At 45.6% G+C, this 20,387-nt stretch overlaps 1 protein-coding gene, 1 long non-coding RNA gene and 1 pseudogene across 2 annotated transcripts; 1 reads left to right on the top strand and 2 right to left on the bottom strand.

Annotated features, from left to right (window-relative positions):
* Positions 1 to 1,542: 1,542 nt before the first annotated feature.
* LOC120683598 overlaps positions 1,543 to 20,387 on the bottom strand; it is a 36,566-nt pseudogene continuing 17,721 nt past the window's right edge.
* On the top strand, positions 5,218 to 6,025 carry LOC120683599 (protein PELPK1-like). Its single transcript, XM_039965687.1, has one exon. It carries the CDS (start codon positions 5,307 to 5,309, stop codon positions 5,754 to 5,756), a length of 450 nt encoding a protein of 149 aa, XP_039821621.1. The 5' UTR covers positions 5,218 to 5,306; the 3' UTR covers positions 5,757 to 6,025.
* Positions 7,043 to 8,279, bottom strand: LOC120683600. The gene is made up of 2 exons (XR_005678843.1): positions 8,118 to 8,279; positions 7,043 to 7,235 (listed from the first exon to the last, which is right to left on the bottom strand). It is a non-coding gene; the product is annotated as an uncharacterized LOC120683600 (long non-coding RNA).

The raw sequence follows: 20,387 nt of genomic DNA, 5'->3' as shown, positions 1-20,387 counted from the left end.
GGAGGGAATGTGCGGGGTGACGTGGTAGAGTGGTTGCGCTACGTTTTCACGGAACAGGAACGAGAAGGGGTGGCCTCCTCATAGCTTTGGTCAAGGGCGGGGAGGTGAGGAGGAAGAAAGGTAACAGGTGGGAAGCATGCAGCTTGGCAAATAAGCATGTGGGGCACATTTGTGCCCCACCAGATTTGGACCTTCTTGTATGCGGGCTGGCTCGGGTTGGCTGGCTTGCATTTTGCCTCGGCCTTTGGCCAAGAGGCTAGGCAGATGTATGGAGCCGACTCAGTTTGGACCAATGCCAGCAGCCTAAGAAGCAAAAATTAGAGACATAGGCATTTTGCAAATACATACAAATAGAATATATCTGGCTCACTAATTTTGTCCGGCCATACTTGAGTTTTGGATTTTGGTTAGCAGGTTAGGCCCGAGTAGGGTTTAGGGCCGGGTCTATGTAAGGGCAGGGTTTGGTTAGGGTTAGGTTAGTGGGTCCGAGTTTAGGCCCAAGTTAGTATAGTTAGTAATTCAAATTTAATTTGAATGCTAATTCAATTTTAAACTCACAAAAAGAATCAAATAAAAATCCAAAATTAAATTCCAAATAAGTCACACTAGCAATTAATAGTCCTTGATTCAAACTTAAGTTTAAAATTCCTAGGAGTTTCTAGAGAGAGGTATGTGCCACTTATATTATTCCTAACTATTAGCACATGCACACTAGAATTGTAAATTCACAGAAAATGCATAAAATTATTTCGTAAAATATGGGATGTTACTATATTAAACCTTGGAATAGTGCTTAGGAAAAGGCTACAACAGACATTCTGCGCTTGCAGACTGAATGTGTTAACATAATTGGTATGTACCAACTGATGACATGGTAGGGGCTAGTCCCGATCTTTCGATGAGGATTGTCGAACACTTGAATTTGGGGTGGATTCGATGTTGTGCTGCCCAACTACAATGTTCAATAGAGCTACTGTGCCTTAATGACATTTACACTAGATTTGAATTTTATTTATTCTTGCCATGCCAAGAACAACCATAAACCTGCTAACAAATCAAAGAACAAGTGGATAAGCAAATGGTACACGAACCTTGCCAAAACACAAAACTGGTAGACACAAATCTGGGGTTTGGAATGAAGTAATCCGATGGTCTCGCTTAACACACACTCGTTTATAAGGAGGCAGCAAAGGCTAACTTGTTATATCCAAAAAATACAACGATCCTTATTCTTAGCAGCTTATGACTGGAAGGGCTCCTAGTAGGGACTTAACTTCATTAAAGGACCTAAGCCCGTGACCGGAGGTCCAAACATTATTCTCTCGAAGATTTTGATAAGATCCATGAGAATTTGATGATGGGATTGGATCCATCGAAAGAAGACACAGAGATCTTTCAGTCAAGTACTTCTGGGCCTCCAACAATATTCAGAGTCATGAAAGTAGTATTTGAATTATTGAAGTGACAGAAGTCATGAAAGGGACAACCATAGTTTAGAAGCGAACAACAAATAATATAAAAAATACATACTCTCATCATCTACTATGGTGAGAATGTTGGAATTTTTCGGACTCGGGTAGCTTGCTCAAATGCATAGGCGATCTCAATAAGCCTCGGCTCATAGCCCTTCAATCCTCCAAAGCAAATGCCAAATGGGACTCCAAGTTTACCATATCCAGCAGGTACAGTGATTCCGGGCATGCCACCGATGGCAAGAACACTGGCAGCACTGTCATTGGGCGTCATAATTGTATCCAATTTCAGCTCCTTCATCAGCTTCTCCAATCCGTAAGCTGACAGTTTCTTTAGTTCCTGGATTGCGGCTCTTTCTGGGGCACCTATACCAGTAGTTTTTTCAGCCACCAGGAAGATAAGTGAAACGAACATAGCACCATTTATGCCATTTCGAGTGATTTTGGTGATCGATTGACAACGCAATCAATGGGACTAATATGGTCGTTAAGATGATTATTCTCAGACTTTTAGATTCAAGTGATGACAAAGAGAGAGAAGATAGGCGTAGCTAGGCCGAAGGACTGCCCCTACGGGGGTTCCGCCGCATGAGCATCGGTGCATCCGATGGTTATTGGAAGAACTGATGCAATGATTTTTTTGGTGCAGAAGGGAATCGAAGCCAAGTCAGCTTATAGGCACCGGATGAACCGATGGTTCAAAAAGGGGCATCGGTGCATTCGGCATACTGTGTTCCAGGGACGATGCAAGTCACGCAAAAGGCAAGTCTTCAGCACCGGTTGAACTGGTGATGCATCGGTGCATACCATCGGTGTAATGACGTCAGCAGAAGAGTTGAGTGCTGTGAGTGACCGGTTTAACCGACGGCTAAGCATCGGATGAACCGGTGGTCACTGTGTCAGCTGACAGAAGCTCAACGGCTACTTCGGGTCTGAGAGTGACCGGATGAACCGACGCTACCCCAGGCAGAGGCATCGGTTCATCCGATGATACGCAGTTTTCTGCTGACCGTTGGAGCAACGGCTACAAGACTTGGTGGCCTATATATACGCCTCACCCCGGCCATTTGAAGCTTGCTGGAGTTGCTGGACATCCCACACACACCCAAGAACATCTCCAAACCATACAAGAGCATCAAGATTATATCCTTAGCCCTTAGCACACTTTTGAGAGTGTTGTGTAAAGGATTAGCTCTTAGTGAGTGAGATTACAAGGCTTCGAGCCTTTGTGCTGTGGTTCATTAGCGAACCAAAATAAAAGCTTGGTACGCCGGCACCTTGGAGCGTGAAGCTCGCCGGCAACGTCATCGACCCTCCGACTTGGTGTGGAGCGGCGACGACATCTTTGTGCGGGGGACGTGGAGACCCCATCCTTTGTGGAGAAGCTACTTAGTGGAACCCGGGGCCAAGGTGACCGTGATTGTGTTCACGGAAGAGACTTGGTGGCCGAGTAGCAATACTCTTAGTGAGTACTACAACAACGTGGATGTAGGTGTACCTTTGTGACTAACCGAACCACGGGATAAACACCCGCGTCAAGAGTTTGCTATCTCCTATCCCGTTCATTAAGCTTCCGCATTTCATACTAGCAATTTGTGTGCATTTACTTTCATAGAATAGTTTCTTGATAGGAAAGGCTATAGGTTGCTAAACTCTTTTGGAATAGGGGTTTCACACTAGAACAACCTAGTTGCACATCTAGATAGCATGTTTTACTTTAAGTTTTGTGCAAACTAGTTGGAGTCATAGGTCAAAGTTTTTATTAGTGCCTAATTCACCCCCTCCCCCTCTTAGGCTAGAGCACCCAATCCTTTCAATAAGCTGCCCAAAATCTTTCAGCCTCTCCTGTGATAGTTGAATCAGAGTAAATTTCATAGTACTACACTATTAGAAAATAATATTGTGTTACTAATTTTCTTGACATATGTTGGGTTACAAAACTAGTACTTTTATCAATCAATTTACACTATCATAGAAAAGGAACCAATACCAAAATAATATCAACAACGGTTACTAAAACCAGTCCGTAATAAGCTAGGGAGTTTTCGGCCCAACTGGTAAAACTTAACAAAACTCTTCGAGCATCAGGTGGTACATATATTCTAATGTCCATAGGATTTTCAAAAACACTGTTTGAAACAAAAAAATTTATTTAAAACCTGTATGAGATGTGTACAGTGCACCACATATTTTTTAAATAATATTTACTATATAATTTTGTAGTAATACGTATTACAGATGTTTTCTGAAAAAAGCTATCAGCAATGACTAACTACAAATGCATTTCAGAAGTACTATCTACATGACCATATACTTGTCACAGTTAGGATTTTGTAATAAACTAGGGAAGATGTACGTGCCACAGTCACGTATTTAATTTTTCTTCCATCAAGCAATGATGTTATTTATTTTCTTTTCAAAAACAATACAAATCTTTTTTTCCTTCCATAAAATAATGATGCCATTTATTTTTCTTCTAAAAATAATACATGTCTTTTTTTTTCCTTTCATAAACAATGATGTCAATTGTTATCCTTCCAAAAGAAAAAATGTCATGAATTATGGGTTAACTTATGTGCAAAGGAAAGTATGTGTATACTAAAAGAAAGTAATACATTAATACACGTCTTTCTTTTCCTTCCATAAACAACAATGTCAATTATTATCCTTCGAAAAGAAAAATGACGTAAATTATGGGTCAATGTATGTGCAAAGGAAAGTATGTGTGTGCTAAAGGAAAGTAATATGTAGATACAAAAGGTGGGTATAGGAAATTACTGGTGAAAAAAGTAATATAATTTTGGTGGAAAGTATTGACGAAACCAATCTCCTCCTCCCTTTCGTCAAACCTTTTGGCCTGACAAGTGGGGCCTCCGTGAGGGGTACAATGGGTCTAATCTTGGTAAAAAAAGATTTCAATTATTTCAACTTTTATATAGTATATATATATATAGATAGAAATGCGTGGGAAGGACGGAGCTCTATATGACAGACTCGTCCCCGTACCTCTCGCATGCTAAGCGAGCGCTCTACCATCTGAGCTACATCCCCTTTGTGAATATTGGAACTACAGATTTCATATGTCGACAAAAACACTGACACTACTGGACGCGCTGGCACATACAAGACGCATAGCGCATCCGGGATCTTTGAGTGTGATTGGTGACCAATAGGCGCCCTCGGTGAGACTGTGACCCCCAGGCGGATACCAAAGCCTGAGGGCATCTTCGCGCAGAAATGACTCACCGGAAATGAGGGCGTGAACGCGTGAAGGCCATTTTTTTTTGCGGGTAAGGCCATCTTTATTTGAGCTAGTGTTGGGTGTCTGTAACTCTGTATACGACTCTTGTTTGTCAATTGCTACCGTTGTTTTGTTCAGTTCACCGTATCTTCTGATGATTTTGATTCGTGCCAGGGATTGCCTTCTGCCATGACCATGAACGAGCAGGTTTTCAGTTTTATCCCTTCACTTTGGGACAGTTCTTTACTTCTTACTGATACTGGCATACTGCATCTGCATCATATCAGTTTGGAGCTGCAGGGCACGAACACGACCCTGCTGCTCACCTAAACACAGAAATCTGAGCCACACGGCGAGCATCCACGCCTGCCGATCGCTGCAACTAATCTCCTCGTTCGTTCTGATCACCAACTCCGGCTAAAGAACCTGGGCTGCCACGCCGATCCGGCCACCAACCAGTCTAATCGCGCCTTCACTTGGGGTATAAATCGCCACGCGCTGACCCCTGTTCTTCGTGACACAGCAAGAACCGATCCCTGCAGCAGCAGAGTACAGAAAGCCAGACTGCCTAGTAGTTGCTGGGAGTGTGTGCAATGGCTTCCGCTGCGAGGTTCCTGGCCGTGGTCATGGCGTGCGCGCTCCTGGGCAGCAACTCGTGCTACGCGTCACGCCACCTGGCCGACACGACCCCGGCAGCCGCGGCTCCCGCTGCCGCCGTCCCCGGCCTCCCTGCCGTGCCCACCTTGCCGACGGTGCCACAGAGGCCCGCGGCCACCGTGCCGCCGGTGACGCTGCCACCCATGCCGGTGGTTCCAGCGGTCACCGTGCCCCAGGTGGCGCTGCCGCCCATGCCGGTGGTTCCAACCGTCGCCGTGCCCCAGGTGGCGCTGCCGCCCATGCCGGCGGTTCCGTCCGTGCCCAAGGTGGCGCTCCCGCCGATCCCCGCCGTTCCGTCCGTGCCAAAGGTGGCGCTGCCGCCGATGCCGTCGATCCCGAACGCCAACATCCCCATGCCGTTCCTGGCGCCGCCCCCGTCGGCGTAGGTAGGAGCGCTCGCCGCGGCGTGCGATGCGCCGATGCCTTGGCCGTGTCCATCGTCCGGCGGCCGGTTTGGTTACGTGGTGGGTACGCGAGTACTTTTGTTTCTGTTGAAGACTTGAAGTGCCGTGCCATTGTTCGTATGTACACATTTTTTTGAGGGGTGTTCGTATGTACACATGTACCCTACCTTTGTATTTCTGCTTTCGTTTATGTCTTCCATTTTTATCTCAGTTTCGTCCTGTGGGCCTACACTTCGATTTTGTGGCCGAAAGATTTGTCGTCTATTCTCTCCGCCAAGCTCGGCCCAGCCCATCACTAGGATCATAGCCCAACATACCTCTAAGTCTTTTTGGTCTGAATTGCTGCACGGGACCAATTTAAGTGGAGAATAGAAAACCTTTTATAAAAATATGTTATGAAAAAATCTTGCATGTGGGCCTCACATGCTAGGTCCACATCAACGCCCAGGCAACTTAATATGCTGATGGTTTAATAAAGGTAACGAAGATTTGAATCTCACGTGAACCAATTAACAAATTTGGGTATTTAGATGTACACTAGCTTCATGCCCATGCATTGCTACGGGCAATACAAATCATAGATAGATGGTATTATAATTTTGCTGGCAAGGAGCCAAGCAGTAGATAATGTAATTGCACTTGATTATAGTATTGATGTATGGTAGGCATACATGTAACACATCTAATTTTATTCATATTCAAAACATAAAGGGTACGTCTAATTTCATTCATGAAATATAATGGAGCCACTGTGGCACGAGACATATGAAATATACAAATTGCCCCATACATCACCACACCAAGGCCAAACCTTGTGAAGATATAGGCATTGTTTGCCTCCATAAGTAATATTAAACATATAGTTCAGACCATTTAATGCAGATAAATTTTGCAATAATGTTATCAGCACTCATCATTCAAACCTGTCCAGAAACATATACCTTGCCGTTGTACTCCGCTGGATCGAAAGAACTCCTAGTTGCAAACACTGCTCGACCCTGCGAAACCAGACAGTCAGCCCAGAACCATGGTAATAATTGTACCATGAGGACACAATTTTCGAGTTGGGAGTATATAAGCAAAAAAAACCATCCAATAAAATGTTTAACTGGAATAAATGGTTGGAACTTGGAACATAACCCTCAGAGAAGAGAAAGAAAACAGAAACATATCCCCTTGCCTGCTCCTAAATGAGCAACTGATATTACTTGAAAAGTAGATGCCGCTTGTACAATACTCGTAATCCTCAGAGACTTTTTGAGCAATGATGATCCAGCAACCTTGTTGACAACTATATCAATTGGGCAGCCCATATTTATGTCTATGAAAGTCAACTAAACATTCATTATCCACAAGTTCAACCTTTCGTGCTACCGTATCTGGATACGGTCCACAGATTTGCACCCCAAACAAATCCTCTGATGGATGTCGTCGTAGCAAAGCCCACTCTGAATCTTGCCTCTACATGAAAATATCATAAGGAAGGACCTCACCAAAAAAAAATCAAACTGGAAATAACATATTAACTTTTCTTTTTAGCAAATCATATAGTGCATTTATTAGTAGAGATTTGTCGCCCCCTTATATCTGCATATGCCACCATGTCACCACCTTATCCGCGGCAAACAGCAACGGATCAGGCCTAGAGTGGCCAGCTAGCACATGGTGGGAAAAATCTTATACTTTGTCCTTAGAGAAAAGAAAAAGATATTAGGTATACAAATAGGAATTCTGGCAGGCCTAGAGTAGCCCCCTTGCTCACTTGTATTTCAGGTGACATTGATCTTCAACATATCTGCAAATTTGGAGTCAATATTCACTTGGAATACAACACAGGTGATAATTTCATTTTGATGGGATGTGTAATAGCAGGCTATCTTTTCAGTGTTGAGCCCTTTCTCTGTATGCCTGCTAACAATGCTATGTGTATATCACAATTAAAAATCACAGACATGTCTAAGATATTTTAGAACCATTTTAACAGTGATTACAATAGATGCATATCGAAACTAAATGTTGTTCAAGTAACATATATATATGGAAAGAGGGGATTCAAAATAATTCCAGATTCACGACAAAAGAAGATCTAGTCAGATGAACTGAAGGGCAATAAGTGAGGGCTATGGAAATTGAACAGACTCTAACGATTAGCTGCTTACCTAGTGTTCTTCTATTCTCCTAAACAACCTAAACCTGGTGAGTGCAAAAGAATGAAATCAAGATTTAGATATTCCGTTAACAGATAGATATTCTAATCCAATCCCAGCAATCTATAGGCCTGCTAAACAATCGTTCTAAACTGAGAAGCAAAAAAACAAACATATAGAGGGGCATTGTGCCTACCTCCTCACACAAACAGATCCACTGTGCTGCAGGTGCTCACGCGGAGAGAAAAGGCCCCCTGTTTTGCCTGCCTGCTGGGATGCGGCTCCACGCACGATACCTCGGACGAGTACTGGAGTAAGAACCGGCTACGGCAGCACGAGTCATACGGTGTCGCAGGGCTTCGGGCTGTCGTCCTTCCTCGCCGAGGGCGGCGTTGGCGAGCAGCGCGCGGGAGTGGTCGTGCCCCTGAGAGCGGTGGCGCCGTGGTGTCGTTCCTGACTCCTGGTCATGTGGCGCGGAGCGGTTGCACGGAGGGCCGTGGACGTCGGGCTAAGCCGGCGAGCGAGCGGGAGGCCGACGACGCCCGAATCGAAGGCGAGCAGGCGTGGGCAGCGCCCATGACCTGCCAGGGAGGCCGGAGTCGGCCGTCGGCGCCGGGATGCTGGAGAGTGGGGAGGCGGCGGTCCACAGGGAGGCACTCCGGATGTTGGCGAATGTTGGCGTCGAGGCAGCGGCGGCGTCCCGAGTCGGCGACGCGGCGGGCGTGCGCCAGAGTTGGAGGAGGCGGCGGTCCGCGGAGGATGTTCGAGTGCTGGGCTCCTGGCCTGCTGGGAGAGCGAGATTAGCGGGCGGGCGGGCGGAGGCGCTGGGTAGGCGTCGAGATTTGCGGAGCTCACCGTCGCGGCCGAGCTCGACGGCCGCGCGCACCCGCATGTCCGCCACCGCTGCAGCGGGCTCCCGACGCCGCACGCAGGGGATGGAGGCCGCGCGCCGAGGACGGAGTGGGAGGGAGGACGAGCGCACCGTCGGCCATCTCCGCGCGCTCGCCTGCCGCATCCGCACGTCCACCGCGCGCGCCTCCACTCCGCCGCCGTGCCGCGGCTCCCTCTCCCCGGCGCAGCGCCCGCTCCATGGAGAGAGTGGGGAGTCGGAGGGGGCGCCACATTCGCTCGCGCCATGCCGCCCGCAACTGCCTGCTCGCCCCTGCTCGCCGCCGAAGAGGAGGGAGGCGCGGCGGATCAGGCGGGGAGGCGCAGCGGCGGCGCGGGGACCCGCCGGGGGAGGCGCAGGGGCGGCGCGGACCGTTGCGGCAGCGTGGGTGATCCCGCGCCGGCGTGGGCGAGCCGGTGCGCGACGCGGAGCGACCGGTGCGGCGTCGCGGGTGTTCCGGCGTCGCCGGCGACTTGGGTGAGCCGGAGCGCGCCGCGGAGCGGGACGGCGCAGCGGCGGCGTTGCGGACTGGCGCGCCGGCGGCGTTGCGCAGCGGGCGGACTGGCGCGCCGGCGGCGTTGCGAAGGGATGGGAAGGCGGGGCGAGAGGCGGGCGCGATCTGCGACGATGTGCGATGATTACGGCTGCGCGCGATCTGCGACAATGGACGGGCTGCGCGTGATCGCAGGGTTTTGAATTTGAACTGCTGATCCAACGGCTGCGCGCGATTGATCGGGCGGAGGAAACTGGCCGCCGGCTGAACCAAAGATCGCACGCCGCGACGTACGCGATGATAAATCTACGGGTGACCGGACGTTGGGAAACTCGCGGTCGATTCGACTTGTTCGAGGGTGCTGAACCGATTCACGTGTGTGGGGCCCAGAACATCATTATCATTTCCCGTCCAGATCCAACTTCTCCTCCTTTCGTTCCCCTTCCCATTTCTTCCTCTTCCGTTTTCCTCCCCAGATCCAGCAAGTTCCACCGCTCTACGGCCTCTTGGAGCCCCCCGCATCCTCCTCCTTCCGGCCTCCCCCTTCCCTTTCCCTTCCTTTTCCACAGGCTAGATCCATGGCGCGGCGGGGCGGAGGCAGGCCGGTGGTTGGCCGGCGGCGGTGCGCCCGCGGAGGGGCGGCGCGGCGGGCCGGAGGCAGGCCGGTGGTGGGGAGGCGGCAGGGCGGAGCGGCGCCGGGGGGGGGGGGGCGGCGGGGCGGAGCGGCAGCGGCGCGGAGCGGCGGCGGGGAGGCGCGGCGAGGCGGAGCGGCAGCGGGGTGGTGCGGCGGCGGGCCCGCAGCGAGGCGGAGGCAGGCCGGTGGTGGGCCGGCAGTGGGGAGGCATGGCGGCGAGGAGGTGGCAGGGCGGAGCGGCGGCGGGGAGGTGCGGTGGCGGGCCAGCGGCGGGGCGGCTGGGAGCGGCGGCGGCGCCCAGTTAGCCTTTTTTTTCCTTTTTTAATTTTTTGGATGCAAAAAATTTTTTGTCAAAATTTTTTTATTGTTTTTTAGTTTAGGTTGCTAGGTGAGGGGCTTTGGGAAGAAGGAGAAGACGCAGATGACATGTGGCTAAAGATGGCAACATGTGTTCGGAAGGTGGCCTCAGAGGTGTTTGGCGTGAGTAAGGGAGGCAAACAGGAGGGGAAAGACACCTGGTGGTGGAACGACGAGGTGCAAAGGACTATTAAGAAGAAGAAGGAGTGTTTCAAGCGTCTCCATCTTGACAAGAGTGCAGCCAACATCGAGGGCTATAAATTAGCGAAGAGGGTTGCAAAGCGAGCTGTGAGTGTAGCAAAAGGTAAGGCGTATGATGACCTGTATCAGCGGCTAGCCACGAAAGAAGGGGAAAAGGACATTTATAGGATGGCTAGGATCCGCGAGCGGAAGACAAGGGACATCAACCAAATCAAATGCATTAAGGATGGGACAGATCGACTGCTAGTGAAGGATGATGAGATCATGGATAGATGGAGAGAGTACTTCGACAAGTTGTTTAATGGGGAGAGTGAGAGCCCTACCCTTGAGTTAGATGACTCTTTTGACGATACCAACAGACGTTTTGTGAGGAAAATTCAGGAGGTAGAGATCGGGGAGGCTTTGAAGAGGATGAAGAGAGGTAAAGCGTTGGGTCCTGATGGTATTCCCATTGAGGTGTGGAGATGCCTAGGGGATAGAGCAATAGTTTGGTTAACTAAGCTTTTTAATCTCATTTTTCGGTCAAACAAGATGCCGGAAGAATGGAGGAGAAGTATATTAGTACCTATCTTCAAAAACAAGGGCGATGTTCAAAGTTGTACTAACTACCGTGGGATTAAGCTGATGAGCCATACGATGAAGCTTTGGGAGAGGGTCATCGAGCATCGCCTAAGAAGAGGGACAAGTGTGACCCAAAACCAATTTGGGTTCATGCCTGGAAGGTCAACCATGGAGGCGATTTTCTTAATACGACAATTGATGGAGAGATATAGGGAGCAGAAGAAGGACTTGCACATGGTCTTCATTGACCTTGAGAAGGCATATGACAAAGTACCGAGAAATGTCATGTGGTGGGCTTTGGAGAAGCACAAAGTCCCAACCAAGTACATTACCCTCATTAAGGATATGTACAAAGATGCGACGACGTTTGTCCGGACATGTGATGGCAACACCACTGACTTTCCTATTAACATAGGCCTACACCAGGGGTCAGCATTGAGCCCTTATTTATTTGCTTTAGTGATGGATGAGATCACAAGGGATATACAAGGTGAGATCCCTTGGTGTATGCTCTTTGCTGATGATGTGGTGCTAGTTGACGAGAGTAGGGCAGGGGTTAATAGGAAGTTAGAGCTGTGGAGACGCACGTTAGAGTCGAAAGGGTTCAGACTTAGTAGGACCAAGACCGAGTACATGATGTGCGATTTCAGCGCGACTAGGCATGAGGGGGGAGACGTTAGTCTAGATGGGCAAGTGGTGGTCCAGAAGGATACGTTTCGGTATTTAGGATCGGTGTTACAAAAGGATGGCGACATTGATGAAGATGTTAGGCATAGAATTTCAGCTGGCTGGTTGAAATGGCGGCAAGCTTCTGGCATCCTTTGTGACAAGAGGGTGCCACAAAAGCTAAAAGGCAAATTCTATAGGACAGCAATTCGTCCGGCGATATTATACGGTGCTGAATGTTGGCCTACAAAAAGACGACATGTGCAGCAACTGAGTGTAGCAGAGATGCGGATGTTGCGGTGGTTTTGCGGGCACACACGGAGGGATAGAGTCCGGAACGAAGTTATTCGGGATAGGGTCGGGGTGGCACCAATTGAGGAGAAACTTACTCAGCATCGGCTGAGATGGTTTGGACATGTCCAACAAAGGCCTCCTGAGGCGCCGGTGCGTAATGGGATCCTTGAACTAGTCGATAATGTAAAGAGGGGTAGAGGTAGACCTAAACTGACGTGGGATGAGTCGGTTAAGAGAGACCTTAAGGATTGGAACATCTCTAAAGAGATAGCTTTGGATAGGAGCGCTTGGAGACTAGCTATCAATGTGCCTGAACCTTGAACTTATTTCTTTCGGGTTTCATCTCTAGCCTACCCAACTTGCTTGGGAAAAAAAGGCTATGTTGTTGTTGTTGTTTGTTGTTGTAAAAGTTTTTTCCCCAAACTTTTTTTGTTTAGATGCAAATATTTTTTCAATTTTTTCTCGTCAATTTTTTCTATCTCGCCAATTTTTTTCTTAGAAAAATTTTTATGTCTCTCGCCAAAATTTTCCTTGAAATTTTTTTCTCTAAAATTTTTCTCGTCAAAATTTTCTGTCTTTTTTTTCTCAAATTTTTTTTCTTTTAAAATTTTTTTGAAATCAGAAAACGACAAAAAACTTACTAAAATAGAAAAAAACCGAACGGTCAGAAAATCGACCGTATGGAACCCCTCCGACGTACCAACGCAAGTCGCGTCCCTCCTACACAATTTATAGTAGTAGAGATAGAGATGGTCTCGGATTTTTGTTGGATCATTGTTGGTCCAGCGTTGCCGTTGATGATGTTTCTGGTCTATTTTCCTTCTCGGTCTAACTAGGTACAGGAAAAACCCTAGTATTACAAATATAAATATTTCCCAACATTATTTCCTCCTGCACAGAGTCGACCCCCACTAGCTCAGTGCATTGGCACCAATGCCTCCGCCGACAACACACTTTTGCTGTCTCTTGCTCCGTACCCCACGCCCCATTGTCCCACCACCTTACTGCTCCAATCTTTTGTGCCACTGTTTTAATCTATTCTTACCTTGTGCGCCATAATAATAGGGCTGAAGACAACTTCAAAACTATCAAGTCTTGCAATGGATACACCTTCTACCTGAAGTATGAAAAGCGGGCTATAGGTTGGCGACAGCCAAAGGGTGTTGATGCTGACCTGCTATAGGCTATAGGTTGGCAAGTGCTCATTGCACCCAACTATTGCAGCAGAGCTGTAAGTTGGGAAGTGCTCATTATAGAAAAAGACATACCGAACCATTCCTTGTCCCTAATTAATCTTTGTTGTCTTTGTGTTGTCATTGAAGAATTAGGAGGAAGGAAGACTAACGCAGATGAGCTATGGGGTCTTATGTTTGTGTCCAAAAAATGGGGAGAAGATATTATTGGCTTGCTTCTATTTTCGCGAAGCCGTCTGTTGTCCTTAACTTATATGTGATGCTTGTTTTAAGGGATGTGTCGATACATACTAGTTTGTGATGTATATGATTCTAGAGACTCATAAAATATTAAAATTTCATTATTATTGTTCATGTCGATACGTACTAGTTAAAGGGCAGATGGTTTTCCTTTTACGTAAATGAAATACCGATGGCTCAAAAACTACACTTATATATTCCTATTATCACACATATTAACAAACTATGCATTTGAGCTCAATCTCTATTTGTTAGATCGAATTTCAAAAGTTACATTCTCAAGAAGCAGAAAAGTGTTGTTTCATGATATGGAATGGGAGTGAGTTTGTAGTTTTATGATATGGTAGGAGTGTAGTTTTGTGATGTAGGTTTTCAAAAGCAGTTTATGAAATAGACTAGCAATGAAACTGTAGTTTTATTAAGTGATTTGAAAATTTTAGTTTTCTAACACTTCTTTTCTAAATTATAGTTCATCAGCGATAGTTTATTCAAGCTTAGTGTAGTTTTAGGAAGTTGTTTGAAATCTTCAAACCTGTTAAACTGTTAAAGTTCTGTGTTTTGCATAATACTTGAACATTGGATTTGTTCCTTCACTAAAATATAATCTTGGTCTATACCTATATAATTAGTCTTCTATTCGTCATACCACTTTACTTACAAAACAAAAAAAAGCAGTGTAAGTTTTGTGCGATGCAAGTTTTATTCACTGATTCATCATTCAGTTTACTGGAAATAAACAAGAAATTCTGCTAAAACTCAAAAGATATACAAGAAGTAATAGATACAAAATTCCTGACCAATAAAACATGTGATTCAGGATATAAGGTTGGGATTTATTAGTGTTTGTGATAAAGGACATCTAAGAAAAAACAAAAGTTTCAATAGGATGGGCATTGTTGAATGCTATTACATCAGCAAGGGAATGAACTGGAGAGTATAATAAGTCTGACAAATAAGCATCCAGGCTCAATTTGAACTCCGCTGATAATGCAATTTGTTCGCCATTGTTTAGAACATCCAATATAACACCAAGATTTGCTATGTTTATGTTCTCAATGAGGACTGCTCCATGTTTCCTTTCAAATGAGAAGTAATAAAAGTTAGGTATGGAGTAACGAAAGCCATTTCTCAAGCGAGAGCCAAAACTAATTGCAGAAAAAGGGACAGTACGTATAATTGATACTGGTGGTACGGTAGTACTTGCCAATGGTTCCTATCTATGCAATATTTTTCTCCCTTTTCTCGAAACAATGGTTCATGGTCGAGTTATCTAGATAGCAATGCATATTATGAAAGATCTCATGTCTATATTACTCTTTTCTTTGTCTAAAAAGGTCGAAAGTTCATTCCTCTGCAAGGAAATGTTAGAGCTTACCTGGTCTAAGCAACACGAATATATCCTACTACGGCCTCACACATATAATTATTGTGTATGGTTGTCTTAAGGGAACTATTTCGGATTCTGGTTGCATTACTTTTTATTGTTGATTTTGGATATTTGAAACTGAGTAGATTTGTCTCAAAATTAAAGTTAGCTTTATAATAACCCTATACTTCTGGTATGGAAAAATTCCAAATTACTCCGTCACTACGGGAATCAGGTTATTTGCCGAGTGCATACAACACTCAGCAAAGGCCCTATTACACTCTGCAAAGTGTTTACCGAGTGCCACCCTTGGCAAACGTCACACGACAACTAATGTGATGGCAAATAGCTCTTTGCCGAGTGCTTTTTTGTTGGGCACTTGGCAAACAATTTACCAAGTGCCCAAAAGACCCTCAGCAAAATTTGAATCGAAAAAACATGAAACAAATGGCAAAAAAATTAATCTGGGAAGGGCTCCACCGGCCAGCGCCCTCCCTTCTCCATCGCAAGACGCAAGTCAACATTTTTCATGCAAAATCCGCGCGCTACCGCGGCCAGCAGGATTCGAACTGGTGACCTCCCCTCACGCGTACTATACTAAACCAAGTAAAAATTGCTTGTTTGGGACCCTAGAAGAATTCAAATAAAAAAGTTGTCAACTATAAAGTTTCATAACTTTTCAAGATCTACAACTTTTATTTTCGTTGTTTCCCCATCCAAGGTACTTTAAAATTCAAATTTTAAAGTTGAGAAATTCAAACTTAGTTTTCGTTGTCAAAATTAAGTCAAATTAAAAAGTGTTCAGCTACAAAATTGTCAATTTCTCAAGATCTACAATTTTTATTTTAATCATTTGTTCGTCCGACATAGTGGTAATAATGTTATTCACAAATCTTATATATCTCTTATAGTTTCATTGAACTATATGAGAGAGATGTAGATTTTGTGAACAACGTTACTATCGTCTTTTGCCTAGCACTAGGAAAAGATATTATTTGCCGAGGGTTGAATTACAGACACTCGGTAAAACATATTTTGACGAGTGTAAAAGAAAAAAAAACACTCAGCAAAGACTCTTTTTGCCGAGTGCTGTTATTTTGCCGAGTGTTTTTTGGCAGCACTCGGCAAAGAGGCTGTTTGCCGAGTGCCCGAAGAATGCACTCGGCAAACTACGGGACACTCGGCAAACTACTGGATTCCGGTATTAAATGTATGACCAAAGTCTGCATAATCATCTTTTTTTTTGGTTCATTCACTTCTAAAATAGTAGTATAAACTAGTTCAATTTACCGGATAACAAAATATGTCTTTTGTGTTTCTCCATGCAGAAATAGAATTTTGAGTTCAAACTTGTAGGGCAGTAGTAGACATCATGAATTATGTTAAAAAATTATATATGATTTTTCCTCATTACAATTTGTACCATTATATAAGGACTAATTTATTATAACATTTTGTACATGACTGATGAGTACCTCATTGTGTCCAGATGCTGTTGGAAAATGGTATGCTGAACGGTCCCATTTGGATAATTGAAAAATCCATTGGGTATGCCAATTCTCTTGGCTCTTAACCCATCAGTCCTCAAGAACTGCATGTAGCCACCTTGGGGAATGTACCTGGATGCTTTCTTTGTAGCTACCGCTTCACGGGCATCATAACCAACAATAGCATCCAGTACTCTTACTGCATCAGATATTGTGCGGCATATATTGGCCTGCAATAATAAGAGTAACCCAAAATACCATTTGTCATTGTTTCAAGTTTTGGCTAAACAGCATTCCCACATCTATGTATTGTTTAAGTTTGTTCCATTAGACATATCGGGAGTCCATTCTGCCTATTATTGTGCATCAGCATGTTTCTACGGTTGAAATTTATGCCACAAAGACACGCATTATTGACAAACCGTATCCAAAACAAAAATACGCATGCATCTGCCATCAGGCCTTAGAATTATTGCAGTTTGGCTATATGAAACACCAAAAATCCCAAAACCTAGAAATGTTACAGAAAGAGCATGATAAGCTCACTGTTGACAGCCAAAATTAACACCAACCGGTCTGACCGGTCCGACCGAGCGGTCTGACCGGTCGAGGCATGGTGACCTGTCCGGCAGAGACCGACCGGTCTGACCGGTCCAGTTAGAGTCCGAGTACAACTAGGGGTTTTCATAGATTTAGATCTGTAAACATGATTTCTTTCGGGATAAGTCCACCTCACCCTATAAATATAAAGGGTCACGGCTGATTAGGATAACAATCGAACAAAATCAATACAAACTCTACTTTTAATCCTCTTCTCCAAACCCTAGCTTTTCCAACCCCCTCTATTGTTCTTCCTTCGTCTCCGCGACGTTTGAAGGCGTTCTAGGTGGCCTGCCGATCCAAGAACAACCATACGTGCGCCTACCCTGACGAGGTCCCTCCCGGGTTCGTGTTCGTCGGCCTTCACCGATTCTCACCGGCGACCGGTCTGACCGGTCCCTTAGACCGGTCTGACCGCTTCACGCAGGGAGAGCTGCATCGAGCTCTTTCTCGCGCCGCACGATCTAGTGCGTTCATGTGTTGACCGAGATTTGCGTCAACATACTTTTTGGCGACTCTGTTGGGGAAGAAAGATCTTGGTTAATAAAACCGATCTAATCTACTCCAAAGAAGATGGTCTCGAACACAGAAATCGACAAGGAGAATATCATCCCTTCATATGAGCATCTTCCGGAGGACGTTCGTTTGCTGCTGGAGGAGCGCAAGAAGAAGCGCGATGAAGAAGATCTACAAGCGGCGCTTGCGAGCATCAAGGTCGGTCGATGCGGCAAGGTCACCAAGATCAAAGAGATCGACTTCGCTTCTACCTCCTCGAATGCATCTACTGGGGTAACACCTGCTGCAACTGCTCCACCTTCTGTTGTTACTATGGAACAAATTCAGAAATTGCTAGCTGAGCGTGATGTTTATTGGGTTAATTGGCTTAGCTCTAAGGAAAGGGAATCGGCTGGTAAGAAACCAGAATCAGCCGATGAACCTCCATCTGTTTCTACTTCTGAATTTTATGTTCCTCAATCATCGGCAGCATCTCTTACGAGTCAACCTCAAAATGGGATGTCGATGAATTATTTCAGTGGTCAAACTGTTACACCCACGTACACTGATCCTATTATGAGTATTCCTGGTTCGGCCAACATTAACCGAACAAACGAGATTGTTCAGTACACACCACCAGAAATCTCCAGGAACTCAGTGCCACACATTGGTCCTATCTCTGACGAGATGTTCGACCGATATGTGCAGCGTTGGCAAAACCGGTAGAGACCGATCAGACCGGTATATCAGTCCGGTCAGACCGGTTCCCCCCAACCGGTCCGACCGGTCCATCCAGTCAGTTTGTTCCAAACAGGCGTGAGGTATCTACATCCACACAGCCAAATTCTTCGAGTAATTTCGATAAAATGCTTACTGATTATAAGAATGATTTGGCTAATCTGCTTAGAGAAAGTTTTGGAGTGGATATTATGTAAGGATCGATGGACCAAGAGGGGGGGTGAATTGGGCCTTTTTCAAATTCTAAAACAAAGTAAAGCAACCTTATCCTATGCAATGCTAGTAGGGCACCAATTCACCAACCGGATAACTAAGCTACTAACACAAGCTAAGAGAGCTAAAACAAAGTAAAGCCTAGCAAGGTAGAGCTAAGTTCCTAAGTCAAGCACATGAGTAAATTGCATGAAAGAAAATGCTTGAATAAAAGGAATGGACAAGAGACAACCGGATTTTTTTCCCGTGGTATCGATGTGTTGGCACACACCCCTAATCCACGTTGTGACACTCACAAAGAGTATTGTCACCTCCCAAGTCACCGAGACGAGGGCGCTCACTAAGAGTCTCCGTTCACCATCCCGGCGTGGTGGAGATCAAGCCACGTACAATCTTCTTCTCCGGGCTCCCACAATCCTTGGCAAGCTCCGCGAGAAACACCTCGATCACCAAGATCGCCTAGGTGATGCCAATCACCAAGAGTAACAAGCTAAGGCCTTCACTTGAGCACGAACCGATCACCAAGAACGGATGCACACTAGCTTCTTTCTACTCAAGTCCTTAATCTTGCTTCTTGATTGATTGAATGCACAAGTATGTGAATGATGAAGCTCAATGTGGCTCTTGACTATAGTTTGAGTGTATGGATGTTGCCTGGTGTCAAGAGTGGGCGAAATGACCCATTGGAGGGGTATATATAGGCAGCTCACACAAATAGAGCCGTTGGAGAAAAGCTGCCAGAAAACTGCGTAGCGCCGGTTAATCCGACGTACCCCCCATTGTCATCGTCGGTTTAACCGGTGAATGTAAACTGCCTCTTCTGAAAACTAGCCGTTACAACTGGGGCAGATTAACCGACGTAGCATCGGTTTAACCGGTGAGTGTAGTTGTCCACTGAACCACTGAAAAATCAAGTCTCTGGACAACTGCACCGACGTTAACTCAAACCTATCGTCGGTTTAACCGGTGAGTACAACTTTTAAATTCCTCTGAAAAACCATCTCACTGGTCAATTGCACCGACGTCTTGATTCAAACAGCGTCGGTTAATCCGGTGAATAGAACTTGAATTTCCCTGGAAAAACCAACTCTGGACCAATGCACCGACGTTAAATTCAAACACGTCGGTTTAACCGGTGTATTGAATTTGTCCAGACTCTGCTGACCTCGTTTAACCGACGTATAGAAAATTGAGAGCGTCGGTTAAACCGGTGTATAGACTTTTTCTGATTTTGTCTTTTCTGATTTGAGTCTTGAATGAAATCCAAATATTCTTGAGATATAGTTTGAGAACCACTTATTTGAACTTCTAGAAACCTGAGTGACCATAGTGTGCATCCATTTTCAAATGATCATGTCCATGCTCAAGTTACTTAGCCTTAACCCCTCTTAATAGTGCGATCACTACAAAACTATAAAACCTATACTAACCTAAGTGTCCTTCTCAACCTTATGACACTTAGGTCTAGAAAGATCCTTAGTCTTGACATAAAATTGAGTTGAATACCGAGATCGCCTTTTTGAATAATGAAATTGAGGGGCCTCTTTTGACATATGACCAAATGAGCGATAATGATCCATTAAGCTGCACAAACTCATTAGTCACAATAATGGTTGTCATTAATCACCGAAACATACCTTGAGGGCCTAGATGCTTACAATCTCTCCCTTTTTGGTGATTGATGACAACACAAACATAAATGACGAGAGAGCGAGAAAGATAAAGCAGGATAAACACAAGCGAACTCGAAAAGAAGGACCAAAGAGCTCAACGGCTCAAACGAAATTCATAGATATGTCTCAAAGCACGGCATACTCAAGCGACAAAAGTACATATCCATGAACTAACACCAAATGTGATACAAAGAATCAAAGTCCTGATAACTACGAGCTCTCTCTAGCTCTACCCTCCCCCTAACTCTGGTGCTCCCCCTAACACCTCTCCCCCTTTGGCATCAAAGCACCAAAAGGCGAGCTACGGGTCGTGCTGTCGTGGTACGGCGACGAAGCGGTCCGGGTCATCGTCGTCGGACGGAGAAC

This window comes from Panicum virgatum, chromosome 7N (genome assembly GCF_016808335.1).
Source record: "Panicum virgatum strain AP13 chromosome 7N, P.virgatum_v5, whole genome shotgun sequence".
Lineage (NCBI taxonomy): Eukaryota > Viridiplantae > Streptophyta > Magnoliopsida > Poales > Poaceae > Panicum > Panicum virgatum.
This window is presented reverse-complemented; position numbering and strand designations above follow the sequence as displayed.

Coding starts and splice junctions, on each gene's coding strand:
- LOC120683599 (XM_039965687.1), top strand. CDS start 5,307: ATGGCTTCCGCTGCGAGGTTCCTGGCCGTGGTCATGGCGTGCGCGCTC.